The following is an 18,594-nucleotide window of genomic DNA, read 5'->3' as shown; positions in this document are numbered from 1 at the left end:
GGGGGGAGGGGGGGGGGGGGAGAAGAAGAGGAATATATCTCTAGTCTACTTTGTGAATGAGAGTTTCACACTCACTTGCCAAGAGCCCAGCCCCTTTCCAGGAGCTGCTGGGAGGCGGGCCCTGCCCCCACCCTGGCCTTTTCTCTGTCCCAGCTGTCTGAGATGCTACCATTATGCTTAGGCTTCTCTCCAGTCTGTGTGCTTGGCCTCCCATCTGTAACCAGAGTGAAAAAGTGCCTAGTGTCTGCTGATGTGCGGCCTGGTTCTTTTGTGGATAAAGATGGAATGTAAGAACTAAGACACGTGGAGATGGAATGGCAGGAGCAGGGATGGGGTCCTGAGATGTTGCTGGACCAAGGCACTGCTCTCCTATCTCCAGAAGGCTGAGAGACCTTCCGAGCCCTCCACCAGGCTGTGTGGCAGGTGCTTCAGCACCCACTAGCCCTCTGCAGGGCTAGAGTATAGCTGCCCCACCTTCACCCCAGAGGCCTTCAGAACCCATCCCAGAAGAGGGAGAAACTGACACTTGCAGAGTGCTGAGGTTGTGAACCACACATAATCAGTCAGCCCTTCCTTCTATGGAAACTGCTCCCTGGGGCTGTGGCTCTGTTATATAAACATTTCTGCTGCCTTGGGCGCCTTCCTCTCCTGGGTACTGACCCGAAGCTGCTGGCCCCCAACCCCCCACCCTCCTGGAGCAGTTACCCTAGGCTTGGAGAATTGCAGCCAGCTTCTGAGAGGAACCGGGAGGCTGGACAAGCTGCTTGCACTGACCCCTTAAAGCGCCCTCTCTGAAACAGGTATGACAAGAGAGAAGGCGGGGCCCATAGGTGAAACGTGAGCCCACCTCCAGCTCCCTAGGCAAGGGTTGCCTCCTGGGATTCCTGGATTCTGCAGTTCCTCTGACTGTCCTGCCTCAGGATTCTCTCCTGCTAGGTCCCTGTTCACATTAGAGGCATCCACTTGGTTCCGGATGCAGCTATGAGAGGCAGGGAGCTGGGGTGCTGGGCTGCTGCGCTCTGTTCACGACCCTGATTGGGGATGGAGTGGAGATGCTATTCATTCCAGATTCTAAAGAACTTTGTTCGCACAGGGACAAAGCAGGCATTTTGGACGCCCAACGCTTAACCAGCTTGGCACAGGCTGCCCAAGCCTGGCATCACGATGGAGATAACCAGTCGGGGAAAAAGCACCGGGGAAGAGGCTGCGCCGGCGCTAGACGCGGGTGAATCAGTACCACGCTCTTTCCTGGTCACCTTAGGCAGGCAGAGGCCGGGGACAGGGAAGAGTGACCAAGGAACGTCTAGGCAAGGGTCTCTCCTGGGGAGGGAGTTTGCAATCCAAACCAACGAGGCACTGGCCCCGGGTGTTCCCTTGAGGTACCCAGAGCTCCCTTCAGTGGAGGCTGTGGGCGCGACGCCATCATCCCTGAAGGTTAAGCATTCCGGAAGTCAGGGCTAGGGGGTGTCTGGCCTCGGTCCTCCCGAAGCCGAAAGCCACCCGGCCAAGGGCTCCAGGGAGTGGAGCCCCGGAGCCAGGGACACACCCACCGCTGCCAGGGCGCAACTCCTTTTAAACTCCCGCTCCGCGAGTCCCCCAAACTTGGCTTTAGCTGCTCCTGCCCTTGGTTCACAGACCCTGCGCCCAAGAAGGACACTGCTCCCGGCAGCGTCGCTTCCCCAACTTCACCAGAAACAATTCTGCTATTGACATGCAAATCGTGGCAAAAATCGAGAAGACCATGGGCGGATCCTTCCGCTGCCTCGGCTCAAACTTTTGGTTTCTGAAAACTTTCGAACAAGAAGTAGTCCCTAGGCACCCGCTCCCAACAGCCCTCTGCGCTCCCGGGCGCGCGACCCGGAGGATCCTGGCTCTGGACGTGCGCCCCAGCCAGAGGAGGCACGGGGCTCGCCAAGGAGCTCGGGAGGGATCCGGGCCAGCGTCTGGCCGAGGGGTGCGGAGGAATCGGGGGCGGGGCGCGGCGGGGCCGGGGCGGGGCCTGGGCGGCCCCCACGGGGGCGGAGCGCATGCCAGCCCTGCGCCTCACTAGTGCCTCGGCCGCGGGAGGGAGCGCAAGGGTGCGGGGTGCGGGGTGCAGGGCGCGGGCGGCGGGCGGTGGGCGCGGGCGCGGGCGCGAGCGCAGTGAAGAAACGAGCCCGGGTGCTTAGTAGGGCCGGGAAGACCCCGAGAGCCCAGCGCCGCCCACCAGCGGGCAGAGAGAGAGCAGCAGTGGGTGGACACCGCGGGAAGGTCCGGGGTGCGCGCGTGTACGCGAGCCCCGCCTGCCACCGCCAGAGGCCACCGCCTGGGCAGCGGGCAGCCGGCGAGCAGGCATGCCGCGGCTCTTGGCGCCCCTGCTCTGCCTGGCCTTGCTGCCCGCGCTCGCCGCGAGAGGTAGGCACCCGCGAGCCCGCAACTTCGCGCCGTTGGAAACTTTGGCAGCGTCCTGTGCGCGCCCGGGGTGGCCGGGAGTCAGGGCGCCAGCTGCCAGGACGGGGAGCGGGAGCGGGTGGAGCGGGCATGGGGAGTGCCTCCTTTTTGATCCCCCCCAGGTACTTCTGGGTAAACTCAAGCTGCCCCGAGCGCCCGAAGTCGTTAGAAACCCGGCATGGGGCGCCGAGGCCCAACCCTGGCTCACCCTCGGGCAGCCGCGCCTGGGGCTCTCTGCGGGGGCGGGCAGGCTGCCTGCTACTTTTCGGTTTGAATCGAATGGGTTTTGGTTTCCTGTTGCTTCTTGGGACCATTTATTTTCTTTCTTCTTCCCCTCCGGCCCGTGTTGGGGCGGATGTTGGGGCGCGTGGTGGGAGTCTGGGGCACTGCGCTCGCCTGGCTCGGCGGGGACCGGGGGTGCTGTGCGCGGGATCTCCAGTGCCCCGCCTCGGGATCGCTGCTCCAGCCCGACTCAGACTTTTGGAGAGGGGCAGTGTCCTCAAAGCTGGCTGCCCCTGGTGTGACTAACTTTCCCTCTGGAAGTTTGGGAATCGTGCGCGCGAGGAGATGGGGAACCGGGGAACCCGGAGGGGCGGGCGCTTTTCGGAGTGGAGGGACGCTGGGGAGTCGCAGTGACTAATTCTACGTTTCTCCCAGAAGTTGGAGGGGAGACTTGTCTAATTCTCGAAAGTGGGGTTTCATGTGACACCCAACCCTACCCCCACCCCGGGTCCTAATTTTGGAGTCCCTTAAGATGGGGCGGGAGAAGCCTGATTACCCCTGCCCCGAGATCAGAGTCGAATTCCTTATAAATGCGGGCTCTCCGACCCCCTCCGTGGGTGCGGCGGGGGCTGCCGCTGGAGATGCCCGCGAACAGGTATTGGGTGTCGGCGGAGGCGGGGCAGGTCCCCGGGTGCGGCCCCGCTGCCCCAGGAGGCGGCCCTGGTGCGACAAAGGGCCGCTCTGATTCCCGGCCCGGCGCTTTGTTGGCGGGCGGGGCAGCGGGCTCCGCAGCTGTCGCATTTTCCCACGATTGAGGGGAGGGGGAGCTGAGTGTGGCCGGCCCCCTCGCCGTTTGCGTTGGAAGCAATGGTTGGAGGCTGGTTGGGGGCTTGCTGGGCTCCCTAATGAACACCCACTTTGTGTGGGGTGTGTGTGTGAAGTTTGGGTGAATGTTCCAAGTCACTCAGCCCTTTCTGTTGCTGTTCTTTTCTCCCCATTAGCCTGGACAGTTCACTTGCCACCCTAGCCAACCTACCCCGCCCCCCTTCTGACTGCAACAGGCTGGGCAGAATGTTGGCCCAGAGGGGCTTTCCCGAGAGTCTGTCCCACTCTCAGTAACTCCAGGACACAACACAGTGCCTCTGGTCTCCCTCCCATCATCAGGGAGCCGAGGAATCAGCTGCCCAGAGTCTAGGCTGACCTCTCTTCTGCTCCTCCCGCAGGCCTGAGATGCTCCCAGCCAGGTGGGACCTGCCTGAATGGAGGGAGGTGCGAAGTGGCCAATGGCACGGAAGCCTGTGTGTGAGTACCACCCCCTGAGGGGACCTGTTGCTTTTGTCAGGAGCAGAGCCCCTGCCTTCTGGGGACTGAACACTGGGCCATTGTCTGCTGAAGACGGCCCAGGGGCTGGGTGCAGTCACGTGCTGAATTTTATTGGACAAAGTCTGGCAATTACTTAATCACCAGCAATTAAGCCGCGTGTGGATCTGCTCTGGCCCCTGGAGGTTGGCACACTCCTTCGTGGGGCCCCTCAGGCTCCTGGGAATCCTCGGTACCTTAATTCTTAAAATCATCAAGAAACTGTTGTTCTTGGTGGTGGTGGTGGTGGGGTCTAGAGTCTCAGCTCCCATCACCTGTCACCTAGGAGCCCTCTTCTGGGCAGGTGAGCACTAGGCAGGAAGTTGCCTATTTTAAGACAAGACTCCCCCCCCACTCCCACTCTTTGGGTTCAAGGTGAGGTTGGGAGTTGGAACGGTCCTTGTTGGCACCACTGACTTGGTGGTGGGTGTGGGTAAAGTGCTGGAGTCTGGTTTCTGCCCTGGCAGCTGCAGTCCTGTCCTACCTCCTTACTCTACCTCAGCTGTGAAATGGGAGTGACTTAGAGGGGGTGGTCTGCTGCACACTGGGAAATCCTTTGGGGATGGGCTCCTTGCCTGGCTGCCTATAAGGACCAGGCAGCCTGTGGAAGTTTCTCTGCTGGGGTTGGGGCCAGTGCCCTTCAACTTGAGTTCCTCCCTGAGAATAACCAAGGGCTGGAGACTGAGGCCTCCCCTGGAAGCTGGAGGCCACAGACAGAAAGGGCTCCAGCCTGCGTGGCGCGCCCTCATTCCAACTGCTGAAGGGCCCGTCCCCTTGACAACGGGTGCTGCTGCCTCCAGTGCCCGGCCTGTGGGCAGCAGCCCCTCCTCCCCAATCCGCCTGCCCCACACTGAAGCCAATTAAGCAGGTCTGTGAGCAGTTTATTGGACAAAGCCGATTGTGTCTCTGTCAGACTCTAATGAATGCACACTCCTTTTTTTTTTGGCTTTTTTTGGGGGGGGTGCTTTCTTCCCCTGCAGAAGCCTCACGGACGCTTGATGCCCTAAATCTTGTTTCCTTCCATTCAGAGGCCGACAGCTGGGATTCAGTAGAAGGGCAGCAGCTATTGTTGGGAGGCCATTAATGCTGAGTGATTAATTATGCGTGGCTTCTCAGAATGCACAACCCCCTCCCCCGCCACTGTGCTCCTTGCTTTGCCTGCCTCTCACCCTTGTAGGGCAGGGCTGAGAAGCTTCTTCTGCCCAAGACTTGGAAGGGTGCTGCCTTGCTGTGCTGCCTTGCTGGGGAAGGCGGGAGTGGTCTCTTCTCAGCCCCAGCAGGAGATGGGCACAACCCAGCCTGCTGCTGCCTGCTGATCCCACATGCTGTCCCCACTGGTAGGGCTGTGCCTGGGGGTGCCATCTGGTTGTAGCAGTCCCTCCAATAACCTGTTCCCTAGCATCTTGGGGAAGACCCTTCAAGCCAAAAGTGTGATGGTGCTGGTGTTTTTTCTCGCACTTCCCAAACTTGGGGAAGCTGACTACTAGTCCTTCCTGTCCAAGCGGGGACACTGAAAGGGTCTGAATGCCTGGCCTTCTCTCTTTCAGTGGATCCTAAGGCCCCTCCTCCTTGGCAGGCGTTCTGCCTCAGTTTGGCTCAGAGCTCGGCTGAGTTCTGTCCACGAAGCTCCATTGTGCACACTCTATAAATCCATTGAAAAGTCTGAGTAGATGTGCCCACTTCTGGTCAGCAAAGCTAGAGGCCAAGGCCTCAGCCAGGCCCGACTTGGGATAGACACTTCAGGCTCAGCTCCCCGTCTGGGCTCGGGTGCTTGAGAGCCCTCCACTCCTCGGTGACTTCTACCTTCCCATTTCTGTCTACTTCTCAGATGACCCCAAAGAGGCCCACCCAGGAACAGCACACATGGAGGGGCCCACCTCTCCTGGCTCAGGAAAAGAAGCCCCCTTCTTTCCTCAAGGGGACCTCAGGGACAGACTTAGAGCCCACAGACCTCTGTGACACCCAGCCATGGCTGCTTGGGAGGGGAGAAGGGCCTGGGAAGTATGGAGTCACATGCCAGCATGTTAGCACCCTATGAATCATCTCTTCCACCCAAATAGAAGGACCCTGCCTCAGAAGCTGCCTGTCAGGGAGTTTCAGGGCTCCAGATTAGAAAGTAGATTCTTTTGGTGCCAAATGTCTTCCTGTAAAGTCTAGTACCATGGAGGCCTAGATAGCCTGTGTCCATGTGGGAAAGGCCTGGCTAGCCTGTATCCATGTGGGAAAGGCCTGGCTGGCCTGTGTCCATGTAGTAAAGGCCTGGCTTTGCATCCTGTAGGCAGGGCACAGTCTAGGAAGATGCTGTATGCTGTGAGATGTTGAAGGCCCCTTGGGGAGGCTTGGGGAACACTTGTGGCCTCCTTGTGGGCTCTTTGAGTGCTAAGGGAGGAAGGCTGAAGGGCTTTCATTTGAAAATGGAGGGATCTGTTCTCTTGGGTGAGCATTCATTCAGTGGTCAAAAGGCTTATGGGGCTAGAGGCTCTGAGCTTGGGGAGCCAGGGATCGTTCTGGGGGGGAAAGACTTCCTTTATCAATAGTGAAGTCAGAATTTGATGAAGATATCTTCTCAGAGGTTGGAGAAATTGAGTAAACTTTTTTTGTTTGTTTTGAGGCAGGGTTCTCCTGTAGTCCCATCTGGCCTGGAACTCCTCAATATGCAGTCCAGGCTGGCCTTGATCTCACAGAGATCTACTTGCCTCTGCCTCCTGAGTGCTGGGCCTAAAGGTGTGCACCACCACACCTGTTCCTGGGTAAATTTTTATGTCCAGACATGTCCAGGCTGGTGGATAATGAACTTTGGCTTAGAACACCCTACATTTGAGGCCTGGCTCTACTGACCACCAGCTCCATAACCTCGGATTACTCTGGCCTCAGTTTCCCCATTTGTAAATCAAGGCAGATGTACGACAGATGACTGGGGTACGAAAGGATTGAGTAAGGGAAATGTCTAGTAGACACGGTGGTGTGTGTGTCTTCCCCACCCTCTTCTGGTGAGCTCACAAGGCTGATTTCAAGGGACTCATTCTCCCATATTAATTTGGGTAATGAATTAATTCATAGTCTCCAAAGTGCTACCTGGTGGGGCCAGTTTGGGTTGCTGTTTAGGATGGAGCTTGGTTATCTGCAGAGCCTAGCTCTGGACATGGTTGCAGTTAGAAGCACTCTGTTTCTGTTTTCACACTGTGTGTGTGTGTGTGTGAGAGAGAGAGAGAGAGAGAGAGAGAGAGAGAGAGAGAGAGGAGAGACACGGCGTGTGTATGGAAGTCAGAGGACAACTTTTAGAATCAGTTCTGTCCTTCTACCATGGGATCTGGGAATAGAACTCAGGCTGTCCTGCTTGCACAGTTCTCTGGCCTTTCAGAAACCTGCTGTGTGCTGGGTTCCATGTCAAGGATGGCCCTGAGGTGGTCCAGGGCCAGTCAGGAGAAAAAGAGTCACCCAACATAATAGCACCCACTGTGGCCTGATGTGGTTCCCCGCAGCCTAGCGAGGATCAGTCACTAAGAAAAAAGAGAGGGGTGCTTGGCTCTGGGTGTCCCAGTCTCCGCTCTTCCTCCAGAGCATGCATTCTGTTTACCACAGGCTGTCCCATCACTTCCTGTCTGCTCTGTGAGGAAACAGGGATTAGGCATGAAGTGATTGGTGGGCTGGAGAGAGACCCAACAGAACCTTATATCTTCTGTCACCTGGTCCCGTACTGTTCTGTTGAGTCACCTGCCATCTTGAGTTGGTCCCGTCCTCCCCAGCGTGAGAGCCAAGGCTGTTCAGAACCTTATATCTTCTGTCACCTGGTCCCGTACTGTTCTGTTGAGTCACTTGCCATCTTGAGTTGGTCCCGTCCTCCCCAGTGTGAGAGCCAAGGCTGTCGCAGGCCCACCTGTCCCAGGCCCGCCAGCCTGCACAGTACAGTGCCTGGCCCTCAAGGACACAGGGTTAGAAAAACAGGTGAGAAGCAGTGTCACAGTCTCACTTGTCACAGAACCTGCGGGGAGATGTCTGGGCGCCGGAACACCTGGGCGGGGGCCTGGCCTTCTGTGAAGGAAGGTGTCTGTCTGTGGGCAGCCCTGCCTCTGGCCAGCAGCCAACCGTTTTTCCATTGAACGAATAATAAGAATAAAGAGAGAGAGGCGCAGAGCAAGCTGTGACCTCAGCAGGAAGAGGGAGGGGCAGGGCAGGCAGGGGAGCCCTGTCTCAAGGTGCTAAGCAGGGTTAGGGTAACCCAAACTGCTGCACGACTCTCCAGCAGCGGGCTGTGGAAGAGGGGCTCCACTGGGTATTGTGGCCAGGATCTCAGGCAGAAAGCCGAGGATGGCGTTGGTCCCCACTCTCGGCCTTGTGGTGGGGCAGCAGGACACACCGTGGCGGACAAGGCCCACCAGGGCGGTGCCAGACTGGGCTGAGGGGCTGCGCCATCTTGTGTGGGGAGGGACTTCTGTTGCTTCATGTCTGGTCTATAAATAGCAGGAGGATGTGGCTTTGTAGTCGAGTGGTGTCCTCGAAAACATGGGGGTAGCAGCAACTTGCAGAGCTGCTTCATTGGCCCTATAAACCGGGCGGCCGGGGGCCAGCCCACCCTGTTTTATCCCCAGTTTACAGGTGGGAAAAACTGAGCCTGAGAGATGAAGAGGCTGCCCCCCCCGCCAGGTCAGCTTGCGTCAGCTTTCACCTTCGTGTGCAGGCCTATCCAGAAGTTTCCAGGCCTTTCCCAGAGGCTGAGGGAGAATCATCACCAGCTTTAACGAGCGGCTGGCTCCAGGGCATCAGAGTGACTAGGCCAGGACGTGTCTGATCCCCCTTGTTTCCCAGGCCAGGCACACCCTGGAACACAAGCCAGCTGGTTCTGGAGAGCTGTGCTCCAGCCTCAGTGTCCTCCCCGTGCATGAGGGGGCCCTAGTGCTCCAAGCGGGGCTCGGGGATGATCCACACATTTAAGTGTGGTCACAGCAGGTAGCAGTGCCCAGGAGTGGCTGTGTGGCAGGGCCGGTTCTGCAGGCTGGGGCCTGTTCTAGCCTCCAGCTGGGGACGCCCCTACTGGGAGGGGAGCAGTTGGCAGGATGGGAGGGCAGTAGATGCCCTTCTTATGGCCTCCCCCTGACCCCACTGTGCTGAGAACCCAAAGGTGCTGATGGGGGGGGGCCAGGGGGCCAGGACTTTTGGGTGGTGACTTACACATACTGTAACGTGCACCATCTGAGCCATGGAAAGTGCACAGTACAGCGTGTTTAGCGCAGGCATAGATTGCACAACCGATATGCCTATCCAGTTCCAGACTTCTTAATCACCCCAAAGGCAGCTGCTTGCTCTCCCCTCCCTGGCATCTACTGATCTTGCCCTCTGTCTTGGTGCCTTCTCTGTTCCATGAATGAAGTTACCCAGTGTGTGGCTGTTGAGTGAGGGTTGCTCTCTGAGTGTGATGTCACAGTCCCTCTGGACTGGAGCAGAGGGCAGCACTTCAGCTGCTTAGAGCCATCAAGATGAGCCCCACTCCGAGTCCTGCTGTCAGCCTGGAGGGGTGGGCGAGGGCCTGGGGATGTCCAGGGTGGACTTCGTCTCTGGCCACCTGGGGCTGCAGGGCTTCCTGAGTGGGACCTGGTATGCGATCGTGTGAGTCAGTGAGAGTAGACCTGGTATGCGATCGATCGTGTGAGTCAGTGAGAGTAGCCTCGTGCCCCACCTTGCCTGGGGCCCATGGCAGACCCACAGCCATCCTCCTCTCAACTTCCATTGGCTGTTTAGCCTCTCGGCCTTCCCCAACCCTAAGGAGGAGCCAGGAGCCCAGTGTGCAGGATGCTATAGGGAGAGGACTTTTGCTGAGTGCTTAGTATGCTCTGGACCTTGGGATCTAGGGTGGGCAAGGCAGTCACCTTACCTGGACAGGAGAGGGCTGCCCAGCTTGGGCCCCCAGCTGTGGGGAGATGGGAGGCCAGGGAAGGTGGACTGTTGGGCTCAGCCTTAGTCACCAAAGGCCAGAGGTTCAGGAATGCAGGACTTGGCCAGGACAAGTCCATAGGCAGGGGACCCTCAGACAGCAGGGGCAGTGGGGGAGGGAGGCTTTAGCCCTGCTGCCCATCGGCCTGAATCGTGATCTTCCCTCCCTGGACTAGAGCTGTGAGCTGGCTTACCAGTCTGCTCAGGACCACTGGTTTGTGCCCTGGGAAGAGAACCAAGTTGTGTGACAGGAGAGAGCCTGATCCTTACTTTAGACACAGAGGTGACCCCTCATTTGCCCCTGAGGCTCAGGAGGGGTGCAGTGTCTCCTGCAGGACCATCCAGACCTCTGGGTGTCCCCAGTGGAGGTGTTAGGAGTGCTCGGATGACCTTAGCATGTAGGAACTGTTTTTGGGGTACCTCTGAACCTGTGGGATTCTGGGAAAAGAAGCCCGTTCCCCAGGGCTTCACCTCAGAGCCTTTCTGCTGGAGCTCGTGGCATGGAAGTGCTCTGGAGATGTACCACCACCTCCCCCCCCCCCTTTTCCTAGTGTTCTTGACATTTATACTCTGGAGTGAATTAGCTAGGTTAAGGACTGCCCTCTTCCTCCTGTCCGGCTGCAAAGTGGTTTCTTGACCTGGCACCCACCAGGTGGCTTAATGCTGGCTTCTGAGGTGCAGTTAGCTATAGAGCAGGCCAAACTCTGGTTCTGGCTTTGCCCTAATGGGCAGATAGGAGGAGTTGTCATTGGGCTTGTACTGGCTTAGCCTACCACCTGGCTGGGTTTCCCTGGTGCATTTGTAGTGCTTCAAGTGCCTGTCCCTCTGAACTGGATAAGTGAGCCCCTTGTCATCTGTTGACACTGCTAATTTGCTGAACAAACTCCACCACAGGTAGCACCAGAGGCCAGACTGCCCCCCAGCCCCAGCTCAGATCTGGGGATGTAGGTCCCACTGAGCACTGTCAATCTTGTGTGGGAGCTGCACGAAAGGATGAGGCATTTAGAGTTGGATACACCTACCTCTGGGGGTCCGTAGACCTGGGCTGGGGGACACAGGCCTGTCAGGCTTCCAAGATGATGCCTGGGCACTGAGACCATAGCTTGGCTCTGGGAGTCCTGTGTTACACCATATGTGGGTTACCCTGCATGAATCACTGCCTGGCCACAGGGAGCCCAGGGAGCCACAGGCAGCAGGGAGGCCGGCTGTTGGCTTTCCTAGAGAAACATCTGTGCCTAATCAAGTTCAGGAAGAAAGCTGGGCCGCAGCCCCGCTCCCTGCGTCAGGTTTTCCCACGGCCCGGCAGCTTGCGTGTGTGTGTGTGTGTGTGTGTGTGTGTGTGTGTGTGTATGCGTGTGTGTTCCTGTTGTGTATGTGTGTGGTGTACACATGCAGCTGCATGGGCGCGGGCAAGGTTGACATTGGGTGTCTTGACCTCTCTTCACCTTTATTTTTTGGTAACAGTGTCTCTCACTGAACCCTGAGGCTCACTGATTCCGCTAGAGCAGCTGACAGTTGAGCTTCAAGGATCTGCCTGTCTCCTTCCCCTTCAAGGCAGGGGTTATAGGGACATGCCAGCACGCCCAGGTTTTTACATGGCTTCTGGGGATCAGAACTTAGGTTCTCAAGCTTGTGCCGGACATGTTACCTACTAAGTCTTCTCCCTAGCCCAATTCCTAAATTTTGGCTATTTATTTTGTATGTGTGTATGTGGGTGTTTGCATAGGTATGAAGGCCACAGGTTGACACTGGGCGTCTTCTATTTTCCATTTTATTTTAAAAAATATTTATTATTCTTATTTTATGTGCACGAGTGTATTGCCTACATGTATGTAAGTGCACCCATGTCATGTAATGCCCGAGGAGGTCAGAAGAGGGTGTCAGATTCCCCTGGAACTGGAGTTAGGACAGTTGTTAGCTGCCATGTGGGTGCCAGGAATCGAACCTGGGTCCTCTGGAAGAGCAGCCAGTGCTCTTAACTGCTGAGCCATCTCTCCAGCCCCCCTCCATTTTATTTTTGACAAGAGGGTTTCTCATGGAACCTAGAACTCGCTGACTGAGCTAGACTGACTGGTCAGCAAGGCCCAGGGATCCTCCTGTCTCCATCTCCCCAGTGCTGGGGTTACAAGTGTGTGCCACCATGCCTGGCTTTTTATGTGGGTGCTGAGGATGGAACTTGGGTCCTTTACCTAACTTTACTGACAAAGCCATGTCCCCAAGCACCCCAGTCGCCTTACTTTTCAAAGTACGTTCCGTTTAGAGGTGGAGTTTTCCATGTGATGTGCCCCTGCTGTACACCCTGTGCCCACAGGCCAGGTCCCAAGGAGACTAAGTGGTCCTATTGGGCATCAGACCCTTGCGGAAGCAGCTCACAGTGGGACCCCGCCTTGCCCCCTCTGGCTGCCAGGGCCCCGTGTCTTCGTGAGAAGGAATGTGGGTGGTAGGAGGTGGAAAGATCACCCAGGACTGAACGGCAGCAGCTCTGTCGTGTGCTTAGGGACCTGCCTCCCACCATTTCCTCTGAGGTTCGGTTCTTGCTCAGCGGAAACAACACAGTTACTGGAAATGAGAGGTTTTGGGGGGAAGCGGGGCTTCCAGTGTGTTTTTCCCTAGGGTGGCCAGGGTGGGGGCAGACTCTGCCCGGGGCTTGGCCCCCTTCTGCCTCATAAAGTTCTGTTTCCCCATCTGTGGAGAGGGGCCTAGTTGATCCTGGCTCCTGGGGCTTGACCCTGTGGGGTGAGGTTCTCTCTCCTCCATACTTCCTCTTCCAAGGGTCAGACCAGGAAGACTTCAGTCCTGTCTCAGAGCCAGACAGGAGAAACTAGGTGGGCGTGAGTGTCTCAGGGACTGTGACGGTGACAGGCTCAGACCGTGGCTGCATCCTATTTTCCTGGCCAAGGGTCTGGCCCAGCATCTGTCTGTCACACTTACACCTGGGCTGAGCTGGGCAGTTGGAGCAGCTAAGGCCAGGTGGCCAGCTCTCGGTTTCTTGAAGGCCTGACTTACAGTTTGCTGGGCTTGAAGTCCAGGTTAGATGCCCTCCCCCAACCACCACTACACTGGTCTTGGCCTCTAGAGCTAAACGTGCCCCCATCTAGCACCCTGTTCCCAGTAGGCTGGACCAGTCCTTGGTCAACAGCTTAGAGCCTTGTACTTCACCTTTAGGTGACAGGACCCCCCCCCCCAACCAGGGTGGGTGGAAGATGCCACAGGCTCCTGGTGCTAAAGGTGCTGGCTGACCTTAGTTGCTTAAGTGTCAAGCTTCATTTGTGTTTGGGGTCTCATTGTGAGATCACTGTGAGTTTGCACAAAGCTACAAAAAGTGCCTGGTTGACTTTGGGAAACCCACCCCATCTCGCATCCCCCCATTTACTTTTGGTCAGCGCTGGAGGTCAGTCCCAGCTAAGGCTTTGGGAGGTCAAAGGGTTGAAAGTGATGTGGTGCCACGGATGGGGCATCAGTGCCCACAGAGCAGAGGGTCCAGGACCTGCAAGTCCAGCCCGAGACTCCCTACGTCTCCAACAGGGAGCAACTCCCACAGCTTGTCCTAGACTATCTGGCCTGGGTCACCCTGGGTCCCATATAGGTCCCTTCTCCAGAGCGTGCCCTCTTCCCTAAACCACCTCCAGGGCAGGATACAGTCAGCCAGCTCTCCCTCATCTGAAGTTTACTGTGGCCCAAGGGTCCCTGGTGGCCTGGGGCAGAGTGAGGGTTGGCACACAGTGAACCTGTTTATGACCAGGATTGGGATGGGACTTGACTGTCTGCTGGAGTGTGGGGACCTAGCGGTCAGCAGAGGCATTTCCCTATTAGGAAACATTTGGCAGGGGCAGGCTGCTGAGTTTTGTTGGGTGGGGCTTTCCTGTGGAGCCTGCACCAAAGCCTGCACTCCACCTAGTCAGGGCCCCCAGGGACCCCACGAACACACTGATGGCAGGTTTCCTGGGAGCCCATGGAAGAATGCAGCTGAGACCTGTCTGCCTTTGTCTGTCCAGCAGCCCGTGGCTCTGCCCTCCACGGGAGGCTGGATGTCAACTTCACTCCCACATCTCCAAATGCCCTCAATCTGGAAGGATGGCCACAGGGGTGGCGTCAGGTGACCCTCCTGCTGGAAAGAAGGGTTGCAAGGGTTTTAGAGGAGATCAGGGAATTGAGGAGCCCCAGTGGCTCCCCCGTTGCTGGGCTTCTTACCAAGAACCCCGCCCCTCTCTGGGGGTTTTGTGTTTCAGTCGAGCTCCACACTGTGTGCCCTCCCAGGCTGGGAGATCAGGTGATCAGGCAAAAATCCAGACCAAGGAGTGGGGCATCTTGGGAGTGCACGGAACCCTTTCTCAGGGAGCCTCTGCTGCTCAGTCCCACCTGTGACTACTCCCTGGGCCAGAGCTGGTCCACCATATGGGACAGGAGTTGAGCACGACAGATTTTGGGGTGGTAGGCAGAACTTGCTAGGTCTCTGTCTTCCCATCTGTAAAATGGGCCTAGTTCACCCCTAGAGCTGGGTGGAAGGTCTAGTGAGGTGAAGCTTGTGACATCCAAGGACCAGTGAAGCTGGAAGGGGTGTGTCATTTTCAGAGTAACCCCTGAGAGGCCCCCTCTCACCATTCCAGTGGAAAGAGAGGTGAGAAGCTACCAGATTGCTTTTGATTTTGGAGTGGAGCTCAGTCTGGGTGTCTGGCTTCATTAATTGCATTCTGCCTTTGCTTTGTCTAAGCAGTTGTGGGGTGCAGGACTGGGCTCTGTCCCATGTGGACCAAAGAAGCCCTTGATTGTTGGCTGTGGCCATCCCTAGCTTTCCTTGGTGTTACACTTGCTGGTCCCAGAGACTCGTCCCTGTAGGTCCCCAGGGCCACTCTGGGTGGCTGACCAGTATTGTGGGTGCCAAGGGAGGACACATTGCCACCTTGCTTGCAGCCGTGGGGCCGTGTGTTTTGGGGATACGAAGCAGGAAATGGTCCCCAGTGGAACCAGGGGCTTAAGCAGGTGTTTTTCACACCCCAACAGTGACTCCTGTTTCCTGGTGACCCCAGTTTGCTGGGTGGTGCCTTCATTAATGCTGGAAGGGCCAGGCTGGGTGGGGTCTCCTGCTCCCATGGGTCACCACTTCCCACAGACCAACTCCAGGAAATTGTTTGACCCCTGCAGAAGCTTTTTTGTCTTCTCCGAAGGGCACCACCTTCCACGGGCAGCAGCAGGGGGCATTGTTTTCCCTGCAGTGGGAAAGGTGGCTTCCCAGGAGGGCAGGTTCCGTCCCCAACTGTCTCCCATTCAAAGGACTTCCCCGAGCCAGGCCAGGATGCCGGTGCCTTTCCTGTGCTTCCTTTTCCTGCATATTTTAAACCACCCGAGGATGCAATGGCGCGGCGGGGGTGGTGGTGGTGGTGGGGCTTGAAGACCAAAGAACTGAGCATGCTGGGAGTGGTTCTCTGAGCTGGAAAGCCTGGAGCCCTTGGCTTCAACCCTAACTGGCACCTGTATCCACCTGTGAACATGCTACACCTGCCCTAGGTGTGACTCAGTTTCCTCCTCTGCCCACTGTTGCCCGTCTAGTCTGAGCAGCGACTGATGTTTGGTGCCGGGTCATCTACGATAGACCTGCCTGGTCCACAGCCTCCCCCCAGCACCGCCCCCCAGCCTTTCCTATTCATATACCTTTCTGCTGTTCTCAGTGCCAGCAGCAGGGCCCCTGAGGCTTGAGGGAGACCACAATTCGATGATCCCTGCCTGCCATTGCTGCTGGGACAGTGGAGCCACCGATCCTGGCTGCAGGCAGCAATATTCTTGTTCCCACTGGGAGCAGGGCCAGTAGTGCCCTGGGTGCATGGGCACCCGAGTGCCTACAGGCCTCTCCTAGTCGAGGCGGGGAAGGAAGCTGGGGGCAGGGCATAAGGACGGGAGACCAGGAGGCTACAGGAGAGAACCATTTCCACCACCATGTTCTAGCTGGTCTTCAGACAGGTGTTTGGGACCAGGCAGGTTTGGTAGAAACCTGGGACCCTGTGTACTGGGGACTCTGGAGAGGAGAAGGGATGGGTCTGTGGTCTGTAAAGGTCTCCTGTCTCCTGGACTTTGTCCCCTTGAGTTTAGTTGTTCCTTGGGGAATGCTGGGGAATTAGCAGGTCACCAAGCACCTGCCTCCTAGAAGGTGGTGATACCCAACTGGGTTTGTGGGGATTAGACTGGCTTCCAGGACCTCTCCACTACCTCAAGAAGCCTTTGCTGGGCCTGGGACTGGGGTTGTTGAACCCATGAAGGACCTGCAGGACAGGCTGTTTGTGTTTGTGTGACAGGATGGCCCTGGCCTTGGATGTTCTACGGGTGGCTTGACAGGCAGGCATCCAGCCTTACTGTCTTAGCTGAGCAGAACAGGATCAGGCTGGAGGAGGGTGCTTCACTGAGCCATCCTTGGGGGACAGGAGCATTGCTACCACCTGTTGGTTTGGAGCCTGCAGGATCCTCAGATCCCCTTCCTGGGTGAAAAGCCTACAGGGACTGGAGAAGGGGTGTGCAGGAGGAGCAGACGTTTAGGAGCTTTCTGGGAGCAGGAGGCTGTGAGATATCTAGGGAAGAGAGGACCCTTGGCCTTTGGGAAGATGGCAGGTAGCTGGGCTGAGGCCTGGACCTTGGGGTGTCTGCCCTCCTGCCCACCTGCGTGGCTCTGCTGAACATAGGTAGACCAGGTTAAGGGGTGGATGAATCCAGGGACTCTTTCCACCCCGTCTGCCAGTGTGTGGGCCGGGGTGTATAGTGTGGTACTGTGTGGGGAGGCCTAGCCTCTTCCCATAATTTGGATCATAGATTTTATGTTGATCTGGACCCTGGGGGCTCAAAGACACCGGCTGAAGACTGCTGCCTCCAGATGAGCAGGCAGCTTAGGGCTCAGATAGGGGCCTATGTGATGGATGTATTCTCTCAGGGACAGGACTGCAGGTCTCATAGACAGGAGATTGAGGAGAAAGCCCAGGAGACCTTTACAGACCACAGCCCCATCCCCTCTCCTCTCCAGAGTCCCCAGTACACAGAGTCCCAGGTTTCTACCAAACCTGCCTGGTCCCAAACACCTGTCTGAAGACCAGCTAGAACACGGGGGCGGGGGGGTGTGGAAATGGCCCTCTCCTGTAGCCTCCTGGTCTCCCGTCCTTATGCCCTGCCCCCAGCTTCCTTCCCTGCCTCGACTAGGAGAGGCCTGTAGGCACTCGGGGTGCCCATGCACCCAGGGCACTACTGGCCCTGCTCCCAGTGGGAACAAGAATATTGCTGCCTGAAGCCAGCACCAGTAACCCGACTGTCCCAGGAAACGAAGGTCAAACCCATGTAGGAAGCTGGAGCAGAGCTAGCAGGGTCTCGCAAGCCCCTCCCCCTTCTCGAAGTGTTCTCTTGCACCCCAAAGTTCTTCTGGCTACCTCTGGGAAGCCAGTGAGGGAACCTCAACAGACTCTGACCCAGCCATCTGGGCTCTAATAGACCCCTACTCCCCTTGCAAGACCTGCTTGACCACAAACCCACCGAGAGCAGGTGCTAAGGTGCTTCCAGCTCGGTCCCCCATGCCCCTCCTCATTTTGGGGCAGAGAGAGCTGTCATCTACCCCCTGGGGGTGGCAGATGGCCCTGGAGTTTGGAAAGGAAAACAGCACAATTTAGAATTAGTCCCGGGTGAGAGGTCACAGCAACATCTGCCTCCGGACGCTCTGGAGAATCACATTTCTATGGAGCTGCATGGGGGGGGGGGCCGGGGGTGAGGAGTGACAGCTAGAGGCGGCACAGTGGAAATACTAAAGCTGCCAGCGAAGCACAGCCAGCAGTTGTGGGATGACAGGCACAGGGGCCATTTGTGCCCTTCTGCCTCTGCAGAAGCCCACCGCCCCCCGAGGCCCCAGCCTGCCTGCCATTCACCTGCTGCCAGCCACAGCAGATCGCCCTACACCCTAGGCCACAGAATATGTGGTGTGGAGGAGCAGGTGCCCTAAGGTGGCCTTAAGAAGGAAGTAAGGAGAGGGCACACCTGCCGCGGCTGGGTTCCCACCGTGGGAGGCCGTGAGCCCCAGGGTGTGGAGCACAGGCCATTCTCATCCTATGCGTGGCTTGGCCTTCTGTCTTGGAGGAGAGTCCTAACCTTTCAAAAGGTCCTGGAAGGGCCTTCCTGCTACCTGGACAGGAGGCCACTTGAGGCAGCAGAAGGCATCCTGGGTCACTCAGCGAAGCCTTGGCTTGACCCTCAGGGATTCCTCAGCAGGCGAGGCGGCTGTTGGGTGCCGCTTCCCTGATAGGGCCCAGGCATCTTCTGTTACATCCCCCTGTCAGTGTTGAGGACCAAATGGCCACTGATACTGGAGATGTAGCTGCCCCTGGTGGTTGGTGGCCATGGCCTAGCTGTGACCTCAAGGTCCCTCCTACTTTGCAGGAACATTTGAGTGCCGTGAGGCGAGTATGTGGCAGTCCCCAGGCAACCCCAACTGTGTGGGCAATAGACAGGGAAGGAGAAGGACGTTTGAACTGGCCTGCCAGCTGCCCCCAGCCATATTCTGTCACCTGCCTCTGAGCACCTGAGGGACAGCCCTATCCAGGTGCCCTGCCTGTCTGTAGCTGTGGGAGGCTGGTGGTGGATGGTGGCTTCACCCGTGGTGGTCCGCCCAGCCAGGTGGCACGCCTGCACTGCGGT

General features: G+C 57.5%; 1 protein-coding gene across 1 annotated transcript in view; it reads left to right on the top strand.

Annotated features, from left to right (window-relative positions):
- Positions 1-2,077: 2,077 nt before the first annotated feature.
- The window catches only part of Notch1 (notch receptor 1), a 47,370-nt gene continuing 30,853 nt past the window's right edge, over positions 2,078-18,594 (top strand). The window contains exons 1-2 of the mRNA XM_008841967.2: positions 2,078-2,394; positions 3,876-3,954. Of these exons, the coding sequence (XP_008840189.1) occupies positions 2,334-2,394; positions 3,876-3,954 (140 nt within the window). The 5' untranslated portion in view covers positions 2,078-2,333. The remainder of the gene's footprint in view (positions 2,395-3,875; positions 3,955-18,594) is intronic.

The sequence above is a fragment of the Nannospalax galili genome, unplaced genomic scaffold (genome assembly GCF_000622305.1).
Source record: "Nannospalax galili isolate Female #2095 unplaced genomic scaffold, S.galili_v1.0 scaffold1421, whole genome shotgun sequence".
NCBI lineage: Eukaryota > Metazoa > Chordata > Mammalia > Rodentia > Spalacidae > Nannospalax > Nannospalax galili.
Note: the sequence above shows the minus strand (reverse complement) of the source record. Positions and strands in the feature narration are given on the sequence as shown.